Raw genomic sequence first — 14,379 nt, forward strand, 5'->3', positions numbered from 1 at the left:
TCCAGCCTGGGTGACAAGAGTGAAACTCCTTGTCAAAAAAAAAAAAAAAAAAGAAAAAGTTCATGGTAGGTAGGCCGGGCATGGTGGCTCACGCCCGTAATCCCGGCACTTTGGGAGGCCACGGCAGGCGGATCACGAGGTCAGGAGTTCGAGACCAGCCTGGCCAACATGGTGAAACCCCATCTGTACTAAAAATACAAAAAATTAGCCGGGCTTGGTGGCATGCGCCTGCAATCCCAGCTACTTGGGAGGCTGAGGCAGAATTGCTTGAACCCAGGAGGCGGAGGTTGTGGAGCGCGGAGATCACGCCATTGCACTCTGGCCTGGGTGACAGAGCAAGACTCCATCTCAAAAAAATAAAGAAAAAGAAATGTTCACGGTCTGTGGGAAGACTCCTTGGGCTGAGCCAGGGATGGCCCGTCTGGAGCCAGCAGGCTCCATCACTCAGGTCTGTGGCCTTGGATGCTGAGGTCCAGGGAGGGTGCTCTTGTGTGGTGGGGACAGAGATCAGGTAGGGTTCTGTGGCCAGGTTCACAGGGAGTGATTTCAGGCCAGAGATCGCTGACACATATGGCCATCTGTCAGCTTATGTATTCCCTGGAATCATTTCTCCCTAAGCACCGGGCAGCTCCATGGCTGCCCCACCCCTGGCCAGCCTGGAAACACTCCTCTGAGACCCCAGGCTGTCCCAGAATCAGGTATGAGGGGACTGTGAGAAGGGATCTGTGTTTGTCCTAGGTCTGAGTTCTAATGGGGGGCTGAGGTGACACCCCAGTGGGAGACTCCCTGGAAAAGGTGCTCCACAATCTGAAGGTCCTCTTTCCTCTCCCCACATCCGACAGGGCAGGTCTGAGCTTGGGCTGGGGGCACCAACCTTGGGAGACACGACCTTGATGAGCTCGTTGAGAAAGCGGAACTTGCCCACTTCGTCGTGGAATCGCTTGCCGCAGCTTTTCATGCATGTTTCCAGCACCTGTGCAGGGAGGGGGGATGAGAGGGGATGCCCAGGAGCATCAGAGGCTGTGGCCTCCCTCCCACGCCTTGGAGAGGGGCCAGAAGCCCATGGGTGGGCATTCAGAAGGGAGGGAATGGCCTGTGAGGATGGAAGATTCACAGTCACAGAGGCCTCTGGGAGTGGTCATCACTCCCATCGGAGATAGGGTCAGGAGACCTACAGTGCCCAGCAATGCCCAACCTGTAGCAATGCTCTAGTCCCATTCATAGCTTAGGCCCCATATCTGAGTACCAACTGTACATTATTTTCTTACTATTTTTCCTTTTTTTTTTTTTTTGAGACAGAGTTTCACTCTTGTTGCCCAGGCTGGAATGCAGTGGCACGATCTCGGCTCACTGTAACCTCTGCCTCCCGGGTTCAAATGATTCTCCTGCCTCAGCCTCCCAAGTAGCTGGGATGACAGGTACCCGCCACCACGCCTTGCTAATTTTGTATTTTTAGTAGACACGGGGTTTCTCCATGTTGGTCAGGCTGATCTTGAACTCCTGATCTCAGGTGATCTGCCCGCCTCGGCCTGCCAAAGTGCTGGGATCACAGGCGTGAGCCACCAGCCCGGCCTATTTTTCCTTTTTAAAAAAAACCTTATATAGGCAACATCTACCTTGGCCTTATCCTAAGCTATATCTATGAAATCATAGGACTAGTTATACTTGAGAAAAAAAATGTTAAAACAAATACGTAACAATAATGATTATTATTTAGAGATGGGGTCTCACTCTGTTGTCCAGGCTGGAGTACAGTGGCACAATCATAGCTCACTGTAGCCTTGAACTCCTTGCCTCAAGCAAGCCTCCTGCCTTGGCCTCCCAAAGTGCTGAAATTACAGGTGTAAGCCACTGCACCCAACTAAACACATAAGTATTAAAAGAGAAACTGTTTCTCTACCACCACTTAAAATCAGCTTTGCTCCATGGTGGGTTGGTATGTGGCCCATGCTGGGGGCCACAGACAGTACACCCCTCTCTCCTCTGCTATTGAACAGATGCAAAACCTCAGGCCTGAGCCCAAGCACCACCCCTTAGCTTTACAAATGTGCAGATCTCTGGATGCAGATACTCCAGGAGTGTGGCCTTGGCAGGTCTGGGTGGAGCCCTGATTCCATGTGTTGAACACACTTCCTGGAGAGGCAGCCGATGTGCAGCTGAAGCAAGGAACCCCTGGACCAGATGACCCTAGAGGGCCTTCCCTCAGCAACAGGCCTATGTGTGTGGATGCTGGGGTGGGAGGCCAGCCCGCCGGCTGTGGTGGGACCCTTGGGGCGGGTCCGGATCTCCATCCTGGGCCATCTTAGCACAACTCTCCTGGGCTCTGAAGAGCCTTATGGACCCCAAGAACCTCAGTCTTGGCCTCCCTTGGTGTCGTCACATGGCGGGGGACAGACGGTGGCCTCTCCCCTTCTCACCGTCAAGGCCTGGATGGCCTCCCACTCCTGCGGGGACTGGATCTTGTGGGCCAGCAGCCGGGTGGCGAGTGGAGGCCTGGGTGGGAGGAACAACACAGAGCTAGAGTCGCCATGGAGTCCTGGTCACCCCAGGGGAGGGCCATGACCCCAGCCCGCCGGGACTGCAGCCCTTCTCCAAGGAGCCCTGGTCACCCTAGGGGAGGGTCACCACCCCAGCCCGCCGCCGAGACTTCAGCCCTCCAAGGTTTCTGCAGGCATATGCAAAGGCCCAGCTCCCTCTCCAGATCAGATATGGCCTGAGGTTGTGGCAGGGCAGGGCCAGGCAGAGACTGCAGGCATGGACCTTCAAAAGGTGTGAGCTCAGCTCCTGGGCTGGCCTAAGAATTCTGATGTGTCACGTCCTTGGCTTGGCTTGCCATAGAGACAATTACAATATGCCACGAGAGACGGGCAGACACAGTTCCCTGGGAACTTAAGGTGGCAAAGGACGTTCTGCTGTGGCAAATCAGAGCAGCTTCATGGTGGAGGTGCTGACGTCATCTACCAGAGTGTAAAAGACCCGTCACCAGTGACGGTAAGAGCTCACATGTGCTGAACTGGTTGTGTGTGAGGAGGCTCACATGCACTTTGCTGCCTAAGCTGCATAAGGCAGGCAGCACTGTCATTCCCGCCTCACTGTGGGAAGTTCCTTCAACTGTGAAGAAACTGACACTCAGAGGCAACCACTCACCCGAGGTTACTCAGCTAGGAGAGGGGACGGGACTCATACCCAAGCAGCATGACTCCAAAGCACACACACCGTTTGTGGTCCCGAAATTTTAGTATCACCTGGGGAGCCCACCAAGAATGTCCACTCCCAGCCAGGTGTGGTGGCTCACGCCTGTAATCCCAGCACTTTGGGAGGCCGAGGCAGGCAGATCACGAGGTCAGGAGATTGAGACCATTCTGCCTAACACAGTGAAACCCCTTTTCTACTAAAAAATACAAAAAAGTTAGCCGGGCATGGTGCTGGGCACCTGTAGTCCTAGATGCTTGGGAGGCTGAGGCAGGAGAACCGCATGAACCCAGGAGGCGGAGCTTGCAGTGAGCCGAGATCACACCACTGCACTCCAGCCTGGGCGACAGAGCGAGACTCTGTCTCAAAAAAAAGAAAAAAAAAAAAAAAAAGAATGTCCACTCCCAACCCCCCACTGGAGAGTCGAGTCTGGGGGCAGTCCAAGAATATGCATTTACTTTATTTATTTTTTTGAGATGGAGTCTCACCCTGTCACCATGCTGGAGTGCAGTGATGCAATCTTGGCTCACTGCAACCTCGGCCTCCCGGGTTCATGCGATTCTCCTGCCTCAGCCTCCCGAGTAGCTGGGACCATAGGCGCACACCACCGCGCCTCACTAATTTTTGTATTTTTAGTAGAGACGGGGTTTCACCATGTTGGCCAGGATGGTCTCAATCTGTTGGCCTCGTGATCCACCTGCCTTGGCCTCCCAGAGCGCTGGGATTATAGACATGAGCCACCACACCCGGCCTTATTTTTTATTATTTATTTATTTACTTATTTTTTGAGACGGAGTTTCACTCCGTCGCCCAGGCTGGAGTGCAATGGCACGATCGTGGCTCACTGCAACCTCCACCTCCTGGGTTCAAGCGTTTCTCCTGCCTCAGCCTCCCGAGTAGCTGGGATTACAGGTATGCACCACCACGGCCAGCTAATTTTTTTTGTATTTTTAGTAGAGACGGGATTTCTCCATGTTGGTAAGGCTGGTCTCAAACTCCCAACCTCAGGTGATCCGCCTGCCTTGGCCTCCCAAAGTGCTGGAATTACAGGTGTGAGCCACTGCGCCTGGCCTATTTTTTTATTTTTTAAGAGATGAGGTCTCGCTATGTTGCCCAGGCTAGCCTCAAGGGATCCTCCTCCCTTGGCCTCCCCAGTAACTGAGATTACAGGTGTGCACCACCATGACTGGCTAAGAATGTACATTTCTGACAAGCATTCTAGGTAATTCTTTGTTTTCTTTTTTCTTTTTTTTTTGAGACGGAGTCTTGCTCTGTCGCCCAGGCTGGAGTGCAGTGGCGCGATCTTGGCTCACTGCAAGCTCCACCTCCCGGGTTCATGCCATTCTCCTGCCTCAGCCTCCTGCTTTGTTTTGTTTTTTGAGATGGAGTCTCACTCTGCTGCCCAGGCTGGAGGGCAGTGGTGCAATCTTGGCTCACTGCAATCTCTGTCTCTTGGGTTCAAGCAATTCACCTGCCTCAGCCTCCTGAGTAGCTGGGATTACAGGCACGTGCCACCATGCCCAGCTAATTTTTGCATTTTTAGTAGAGACGGGGTGTCACCATGGTGGCCAGGCTGGTCTCAAACTCCTGACCTCAGGTAATCCGCCCACCTCGGCCTCCCAAAGTGATGGGATTACAGGCATGAGCCACTGTGCCTGGCCAACATTCTAGGTGATTCTAACACAGGTAGTTCTGGTTCTTCCTTGAGCAAAGGGCCGACTGGCCTCCTCCCAATTGGGAACATGCAGTTCTCCCTCTGGGGGGCCTTTCCCCACAAAGCACTGGCTGCGGGTCCAGCAGCCCCGGGTCTTACCAAGCTCCGGACTAGCATTTTCTCCCTGTGAGATGGGGGGGCAGATCTGAGTCCTCTGAGCCTTGATTTCTTTACCTGTTAAACGGATCCAGCAAGGCCCACCCCAGAGAGTGACACCCAAACAGCATTCAGTGCCAAGTGCCCCATCCTCACCACTTTGTGAATACGTTCAGAATGAAAACCGGGTCTCCACCCACCCAGGCCATTGTACCCGAGACTGGGTTCTGGAGAGTGCAGAGCAGTGCAAACAAGTGGGGCCGGCCACCTACCCCTCAAAGTCCTCGTTGAGCTGCTCGCAGAAGCCGTTGATGCTGGCCCAGTCGAGCTCCTTGTTCAGGGGGTTCGTGGCTCTATCTGGAAGAGGAGAGCTGGGGTCATTGTGGCCCAGCAGTGGGATTCCTGCTCTTCCACTCCTGACCCTGGCAAAGGTGTGGTCAGGAGTGGGAGGGGAGCGTGACTGACACATGGGAAAGCTCTCCCCTTGCCTTCCTGCCCAGACAGCCTCAAGACCTGAGTGTGGGTGTAAACAGACAGATGAGCACAGCTGCCCTCCAAAGGGCCCCACTTTTAGAGACTATGGTCAGGGCCCTTCTCCTCCTCCCCACTCCTCCCACCCCTGCAGCTGGACCTATCACGCCAGCCCCACCTCCTCTGATTCTGCTGAGAACAGTGTCTCCATAATTCTCATGAAATTTATGCTCAGAGGAGATCCAGAAGTAAGGGAGAAAAAAATTATAGTCCCGCCCTCAAGGAGCTGTGTAGCCGGGAAGTGGGCCAAGGGAAGCTAGGTTCTCAATAGTGTGACAGAGGGAAGCCAAGGAGCTGTAGAAACACAGAGGAGGGGCCGGACGGGGTGGCTCACGCCTGTAATCCCAGCACTTTGGGAGGCTGAGGTGGGCGGATCACGAGGTCAGAAGATCAAGACCATCCTAGCGAACATGGTGAAACCCTGTCTCTACTAAAAATACAAAAATTAGCCGGGCTTGGTGGCGGGCGCCTGTAGTCCCAGCTACTTGGGAGGCTGAGGCAGGAGAATGGCTTGAACCCGGGAGGCGGAGCTTGGAGTGAGCGGAGATCGCGCCACTGCCCTCCAGCCTAGGTGACAGAGGGAGACTCCATCTCAAACAAACAAAAGAGAAACACAGAGGAGAGGACTCAGTTCAGTTTGGGGCTGGGGAGGCTGCCTGGAAGAGGCAACACACAAGCTGGGACCAGGAGGAGTCACCCAGGCTGGAGCTGGTCCACCTCTGACCCGCGCATGGCTGTATAGGCAGGAAAGATGCGGGTAACCACACGAGGCAGAGAATGAGGGGCCTCAGTAAGGAGTGTGGGTCTTACCATCACACCAGGTTCAGAAAGCCTTCATTCCCTTGGGAGTGGCTCTGGTGTCCCCTTCCCTAATCCTCTACTCCTGTCCAAGGTAGCAGTGCTGGGTCGGTTCTCTTTCGTGTCCCCCAGCCTGCTATGGCACTGCATCCCAGCCACTCATGTCCACACCTGTCTCCCCTTGGCAAATGAATGAGCAGTCAGCTGAGGGCAGGCAAGGGGTGAGGTTCTGGGGAAGTCTGAATCCAGAAATGGATAGTGGCAAGGAAAGAAGGCCAACAGGTCTGCGTGAAGTGGTGTAAACACGACCAGACAGTTACCCCTTTTAACCCCCAATACTGGTTAAACAACAATCTAGGTTATGTGCTTCCCTGAACCTCCATTTCCCATCTTGTAAAGTTGGAATGAAATACGGATTTTTTTTTTTTTTTTTTGAGATGAGTCTCGCGCTGTCGCCCAGGCTGGAGTGCAGTGGCACGATCTCTGCTCACTGCAAGCTCCGCCTCCCGGGTTCATGCCATTCTCCTGCCTCAGCCTCCCGAGTAGCTGGGACTACAGGTGCCCGCCACCATGCCCGGCTAATTTTTTTTGTGTTTTTAGTAGAGACGGGGTTTCACCATGTTAGCCAGGATGGTCTCGATCTCCTGACCTCATGATCCGCCCGTCTTGGCCTCCCAAAGTGCTGGGATTACAGGTGTGAGCCACCGTGCCCAGCTGTATTCAGTCACTGCAAATCTGCCTCCGGTTCATCCATTCTCTGCCTCACCTCAAGTACTGGAATTCATGTCCCACCACCATGCTTGCTAATTTTGTATTTTTAGTAGAGACGGGGTTTCACTGTGTTAGCCAGGATGGTCTCCATCTCCTAACCTCATGATCCACCCGCCTCGGCCTCCCAAAGTGCTGGAATTACAGGTGTGAGCCACTGCACCCAGCCTGTATTTTTTTTTTTTTTTTTTTTTTTTTGAGAAAGAGTCTTGCTCTGTCGCCCAGGCTGGAAGTGCAGTGGCGAGATCTCGGCTCACTGCAGTCTCAGCCTCCTGGGTTCAAGCGATTCTCCTGCTTCAGCCTCCTGAGAGTAGCTGGGATTACAGGCATCCACCACCATGCCCAGCTAATTTTTTTGTATTTTTGGTAGAGGTGGGGTTTCATCATTGTTGGTCAGGCTGGTCTCGAACTCCTGACCTCAAATGATCCACCCACCTCGGCCACCCAAAGTGCTGGGATTGCAGGCATGAGCCACTGGGCCTGACCGAAATATGGATTTTGGATGACAAAATACTTTTTGCATGGGAAGGCCATGGGGGCAGCCAGAGCCCGATCTTCATTTCTCCACAGCCCACCTCTAAGCACCACCCCTTCCCAGCCAGTTCTGCCCACGCTTGAGTACCGAGCTGAGGGTGTGGAAGGACACAGCCCAGGAGGTAGAACAGAGACGGATATGTGGACAGGAGGCTGGGGACTGACCCAGCATGTGGCGCCTGCCCTGGGCCATATGTTATGGCAAGGGGCCCAAAGCCCTGGAATCCCAGTGGCTGGTCGCCATTCGTCCAACTCAGATTTAAGTATTCTGGGTGCTGGGGCTCCAGCAGTGAACAGACAAAATCCCTGCTCTCCTCAAGTTCACTGCCCAGCAACAGAAACAACGAATACTCAGATTAACAAACCCCGTGTACTGCAGACTATTGCGAAATGTTACAGAGCAAAGCATAGCAAGGAGAAGTGCACACAGCCTGGGGGGTGGGGGCTGCTCTCCTCTCTGGGAGGGCTCTCGGACGGCTCTGGAGCCCTTGGGAGCTGCTCTCTGGGAGGGCTCTCAGAGCTGAGCTGAGATCGGAAGGACGAATGTTCTCTCTGGATCCAGATGTGTCCCAGGAGCTCCACAAGACCCTCTAGTCTCTCAGAAAAATGAAGCCCCTGTTGACTTCCTGGGGATACCAGGAATATGACCCTCCCCAACCCTGGGGTAAGGGTAACTGTCTACTCTGCCTCCGAGTCCCCAAAGGCTGGGGAACATCAGTCTAAAGTTAGAGAATCACTCCCATTCAATGACACCCAGCTAGAAGACCCTAAAACAGGAAGTCCCTTAAAGTGTCAAAGACACGTGAGTTGGAGTGAGGTCAGAGAAGCTGCTTCTGGATTGCTCCTGGGTCAGACGCCAGTGAAGAGGAAGCGCTGGCATCATGAGACATCATCTTTCTCCCCCTGCAACTGGCTGAAAGCCAGTGCCTCCAGATCCAAGGAGATCTGACTGACCTCCTTGGCCCATAGCCCCTGAACCTCAGCCGTCTTAATTCTACCTGAGGGGAGTACCCTCCCTAGCAGGCAGTTGGGGAGAACACCTAGAGAGGGAGGGAGGTGTTTCACAACAGGGTAAGACTCCACCCTGCCACTCTACAGTGCTGGCAATAACATCATTTACCTCACCAGGCTGGGCGTGATGGCTAACGCCTGTAATCCCAACACTTTGAGAGGCCAATATGGGTGGATCACTTGAGGTCAGGAGTTCGAGATCAGCCTGGCCAACATGGTGAAAGCCCATCTCTACTAAAAATACAAAAATAGCTGGGCGTGGTAACGCGCACCTGTAATTCCAGCTACTCAGGAGACTGAGACAGGAGAATCACTTGAACCCGGGAGGTGGAGGTTGCAGTGAGCCAAGATTGTGCCACTGCACTCTAGCCTGGGTGACAAGAGCAAAAACCCGTCACACACACACACACACACACACACACAACAAACAAACAAAAAACAAAAAAACTAGAAGCTACCCTTTACCTCCAGCCTCCACAAGGGAAGAGGGAAGATCTTACAATTCTGCTAGGACACAAAGGGGAAGGAAAGGAGAAAATCCCAGCCCCAATGTGTCAGGGCCCAGCCAAACCCAGGTATCTCTAACTTCTGCCTGGTTTTAGACTCTCTGGACTCTCAGAAAACCTCCACTGTTGCTAAACCTGAGAATGTTTTGTATGACCCACAGCTCAAGTCCTGTGTCTGAGATCAGTCAGCCAGGGGCCCACCCATCCTCCAGCCCAGTTGCTGCTGAGACCCAGGCGGACACTTGTGGCGTTCACAACGGTCGAGGGCTGCTGAGTGCCCCTTTTCCACCCCCTGCCCCTCTGCTGGCTAGGATGACTTTGAAACATCCCTGGAGGTTTGGTTCTGGGACCAACCTCGTGGTTCAACTCTGTTCACGCCTGGCTTAAAAGGGGCCGGCCATGACCCCAAACCACGCTAGACAGTTGCCGGTGTGCCCGGGTCCAAGAGGCTTCCCTGAGGCCCTGGCAACGACGGGGTCCCAACAGCGGTTAAAGCCTTGGGAGAGAGCCCTCACTAGATCAGGGAGAAGCCAGCCATGGCTTTCAGGGGCAGGGTCCAGGAGCGGGGCCGTGAGAGCGGGGGATCATCAGGGCTGTGTGTTAAGGAGGTCAGGTGGAGGGTTTGGGGGCTAGGAAGCCTAAGCAATAGGAAGCTGTGTCTGAGGAGAAACAAGAAAAAAAGGGGTGTAGAGGCCTTTGAAGGAAGTTCAGCAAGAGCTGGGAAAGGCATCTTGGAGCTGAGGGGCTAGGCTGAAGGGAGTGACAGGGAGCTTGGAATTATTAATACTTCTGGAGTCTAAGACCCTCCCAAGCCTGTAGGGTGCGGGGGTTTCTCACTGTGTGGCCAAAGACTGGGAGCGGCGGGGGTAATCAAATGGGGCAGTGGGTCTTCCCTTCCAGGACGGAGTAATGAGCAAATATGACGAGTTGCGGGCTCCAGGAACGCCACGCAGGGCCAGAGGGTGGGGGATTCGGGGCCTGAGAATAGTAGGGTCCCTCCCTCCCGGGTGTGCGATGCAACCCCGGGAGACCGCTCGCGTGCTCCTTCCCCGGGCCGCTACTCCGTGGAGCAATGTGAGCCTGGGGGGTTGGAGGCTGCTCGCTCCGGCCCGCGGGTTCCCGGCGCAGCTCACTCCCCGTCCCAGGGGTCGTGGCCCAGGGATCCGACAGGTGGGCGGCGCCCGCTCCCACTGCTGGACCGCGCAGGGGCCGGGGTCCTCCATCGCTCCAGGGTCTGAGGGACCGACTGAAGACACCGCCCCTCCCGGGCGGGGGGCGGGGCGTGAGGAGGGGGCGACCCGTACCCCGCCCCCGCCGGGAAGGGGCCCGCCTCGAGCCCCCGGTTCCGGTTCCGGTCCGGCCCGCGCCCCTCCCGGACACTCACTGATTCGCGCCTCCAGAGTCTCCGGCTCCATCGCGGGCTCCATCCGCCACCGGCCCCCAGCTTCGGCGCCGCCCCCCGCCCCCCGCCCCCCGCAGCTCTCGCGGGACCTCCTGGGCACCGCCCTCTGCCGATTAAAGGGGCAACGTCCGAACGGGCGCGCTCGGCACCATAGAGAGGCCAACGAGCTCGCCTAGAGCGTCACCTACGCGCCCAACCCCTCCCCCACGCGGCGTCTACGTTGCAGCTGGGACCGGCCGCCTGCTTTTCCGTTCCCGGCGCTCAGGCGGGAGAGGAAGCGGAGAAACTGGAGGCTAAGGGCAGCACCATGGAAACCCCAAGGGACGCTCTAACTCGTTCTGCGTCACGGAGATGTCTGTGACCGCCTCCGGAAGAATTCTCTGCGGGCATGTTGCTGAGGAGCTCTGAGGCCACTTCCGGAGCTCTGAGCGGGTACTTCCGCTTAAAGTCGAACGTGGGAGCGTCCCTTAAAAGGGCGATAAGGTACAGCCTTACGTACCTTGGCCGCTGTGAAAATGACGAAAATAAATCAGTTTCTTGAGTGCTTACAGTATTCTGGGCATTGTCCTAAGCACTATTTGTAATTAATCCATTTAGTTCTGACTCCTTACAACAAACCCACCAGATAATTAGTCGGCCTGAGGCCGCACAAGTAGCAGAGCCTGAACCCTGTGCCGTCTCCTCGATTCACCCAGCAAACGTTTAATGAACTCTTTGCATTTGCTTTGCTCTGTGATGGGCACACAAGGAGATAGACAAGGACAGATATTTATTACACAGTGTGATAGGGGAAGCCCACGGGTAGTGGGAACAAAGGAGGGGGCTCCTCCGCCAAACTGGGGTGGGGTGGGTGGGGGTGTTGTCAGGGGAGGGGTCGTGTCAGGGGAGGTTTCAAGAGGAAGTGATACTGTACTTGGCTGAAAGACAGTCGGATTTCTCCACATAGAGCTGGTGCGAAAAGATATTCAGGGAGAAAAAGTAGGATGAAGGCCGAGGAGGGCGGATCACGAGGTCAGGAGATCGAAACCATCCTGGCCGACACGGTGAAAACCGTCTCTACTAAAAATAAAAATAAAAAAAAATTATCGGGGCGTGCCTGTAGTTCCCAGCTACTTAGGAGGCTGAGGCAGGAGAATCGCGTGAACCCGGGAGGTGAAGGTTGCAGTGAGCCGAGATTGCGTCACTGCACTCCAGCCTGGGCGACAGAGCAAGACTCTGTCTCAAAAAAAAAAAAAAAAAAAAAAAGTAGGATGAGTCCAGGGAATTGGAAGTATTTCAATACGGCTCCCAGATATCTGCAAATAGATATCTATTTGCAGGAGATATCTTGGAATTAGGCTGGGGCAAGATCACCCAAGTCCCATGTTTTGCTGCCTTTTTTTTTCCCCCTGTAAGCGACGTTGGAGGTGTCGTTACAGTTTTACGGATGGTAGCAAAGTCAGGCTTTTGTTTTAGAAAGGTCCAGCAGTGGGAGGAAGATAGCAGTGGGAGCCAGACTGGAATCGGGGAGGACAGCACGAACAGACTGCCTAAGCTCGGCGCCTTTTCTCCTATATCTCCCTCCATCAAAGACCTCCCTCACCTTATGGCGTCACGACCTGGCGGCGCCTGGTCCCCGACTCACCTGGGTCCATTGCACTCTGTCGCCCCCTCGCGGCTGGCTGGGAAACCGGCCCGTGACGACCTCTCCAGCGGTCCTGTGCCTGGGAGGGTTAAAGCTCCACTGAGACTAGGGAATCTGGCGAATCCGGTTCTGCTTTGGCGACTGACCTCGATTCACCTTGCAGAACCGCAGTAACCTCATCCAGGAGATGAGGGGGCTGTGCTGGGTCAGTTTTTCCCCTAAACTCAACCATTCAGCGACTGGGATGCTTTTCTAAATTCTCTCCCAAAGGCCATTGAGATTATACAGGGAAGTGATATGTATGTTTATTGCATTCCTCGATAAAAGCTGTAACATAGTGTATACTTATAGCTTTTTGTTTGTGTCTTTTACTAGTGAAATGAATTATGTATATATTTTTTATTTTATTTTATTTTATTTTTGAGACGCAGTCTCGCTCTGTCGCCCAGGCTGGAGTGCAGTGACGCGATCTCAGCTCACCACAACCTCTGCCTCCCGGGTTCAAGTGATTTTCCTCCCTCATTCTCCCGAGTAGCTGGGATTACCGGCGCCTGCCACCACGCCCAGCCTTGTTTTTTGTATTTTTCGTAGAGACGGGGCTTCACTATGTTGGCCAGACTGGTCTCAAACTCCTGACCTCAAGTGAGCCGCCTGCCTTGGCCTCCCAAAGTGATGGGATTACAGGCATGAGCCACGTCGCCCAGCCTGCTAAATAAAATCTTTAGAACCGAGGAGCATGGCAATGCAGGAGGGAAAGAAGTGCAGGACAGGAGAGTGCAGAGCTGTGTGACTTCGGGTTAAGTCACTTCACCTCTCCAACCTCAGTTGCTGGAAGGTTAGAAATAACATGTACATGGCCGGGCGCGGTGGCTCATGCCTGTAATCTCAGCACTTTGGGAAGCTGAGGTGGGCAGATCACCTGAGGTCAGGAGTTCAAGACCAGCCTGGCCAACATGGTGAAAACCCATCTCTACAAAAACACAAAAATTAGCCGGGCATGATGGCAGGTGCCTGTAATCCCAGCTACTCGGGAGGCTGAGGCAGGAGAATCGCTTGACCCTGGGAGGCGGAGGTTGCAGTGAGCTGAGATTGAGCCACTGCACCCCAGCCTGGGAGACAGAGGAGACTCTGTCTCAAAATAAAAACAAAAAAAAGGAAATTACATGTACATTACCTAGCACACGGTAGGCACTCTATAAATTCTTTTTTTTTTTTTTTTTGAGATGGAGTCTCGCTCTGTCACCCAGGCTGGAGTGCAGTGGCACGATCTTGGCTTACTGCAAGCTCTGCCTCCCAGGTTCATGCCATTCTCCTGCCTCTGCCTCCTGAGTAGCTGGGACTACAGGCACCCGCCACCACACCCGGCTAATTTTTTGTATTTTTAGTAGAGACAGGGTTTCACCATGTTAGCCAGGATGGTCTCAATCTCCTGACCTCGTGATCCACCTGCCTCGGCCTCCCAAAGTGCTGGGATTACAGGCGTGAGCCACCACGCCTGGCCGGCACTCTATAAATTTTAAATAAAGAAGCCTCCACCAGCCTGGGCAACATGGCAAGACCCTGTCTCCCTAAAAAATTTTTAAAAATTAGCCCATCATGGTGGTGCATGCCTGTGCTCCCAGCTATTTGAGAGGCTGAGGTAGGAGGATGGCTGGACCCAGGAGGTTGAGGCTACAGTGAGCTATGATCGTGCCACTGCACTCCAGCCTGGGCAACAGAGTTAGGTACTGTCTCAAAAAGAAAAAAAAGAGGCTCCAAAAGGTGGCTGCTATTGGTATGCTGGGAGAGGCCGTCAGTTCTATTCCCTAGGTTTAGGGCTTTGGTCCCACCCTTTTCCTTCTCTTCTCCCAGAGCATATACCTTCAAAGCACCTGTCTTCACCTCTCCCGGTCTTGGCCTGCCTATAGCCCTGCACACTGGCACTTTGTTTCCCTGTCTCCCTGCAGGACAAGGACTTCAAGGACAGCAGGAAAGACTTGGCTCAGCTCCAAGGAAGAACTTCCTTGTCTTTCTATTAGAGTTGCAGCTGCTGTCAGGGAGGGGATCAGAATGCAGTTCTCACAGAGTTAGAGAATTCTAGAGCAGGAAAACATCTTTGAGATTGGGCCGGGCGCAGTGGCTCACGCCTGTAATCTCAGCACTTTGGGAGGACCAGGCAGGTGGATCATTTAAGGCCAGGAATCTGAGACCAGCCTGGACAACA

The 14,379-nt window shown here is 54.2% G+C and overlaps 1 protein-coding gene across 8 annotated transcripts in view; it reads right to left on the reverse strand.

The window, feature by feature from the left end:
• The window catches only part of GGA1 (golgi associated, gamma adaptin ear containing, ARF binding protein 1), a 28,128-nt gene extending 17,513 nt beyond the window's left edge, over positions 1-10,615 (reverse strand). For 6 of the 8 annotated variants that reach the window (XM_058431169.1, XM_058431172.1, XM_058431175.1 and 3 more), the window contains exons 1-4: positions 10,535-10,615; positions 5,275-5,359; positions 2,418-2,493; positions 875-973 (exon numbers count right to left, since the gene is read on the reverse strand). In XM_058431169.1, the coding sequence (XP_058287152.1) occupies positions 875-973; positions 2,418-2,493; positions 5,275-5,359; positions 10,535-10,577 (303 nt within the window). In that variant the 5' untranslated portion in view covers positions 10,578-10,615. Of the gene's footprint in view, positions 1-874; positions 974-2,417; positions 2,494-5,274; positions 5,360-6,343; positions 6,708-9,504; positions 10,405-10,534 lie in introns of those variants that run through there. The other 2 variants (XM_058431170.1, XM_058431171.1) reach the window with 2 other exon arrangements.
• Between the last annotated feature and the right edge of the window lie 3,764 nt (positions 10,616-14,379).

Source organism: Hylobates moloch, unplaced genomic scaffold, assembly GCF_009828535.3.
Source record: "Hylobates moloch isolate HMO894 unplaced genomic scaffold, HMol_V3 SCAFFOLD_19, whole genome shotgun sequence".
Classification (NCBI taxonomy): Eukaryota; Metazoa; Chordata; class Mammalia; order Primates; family Hylobatidae; genus Hylobates; species Hylobates moloch.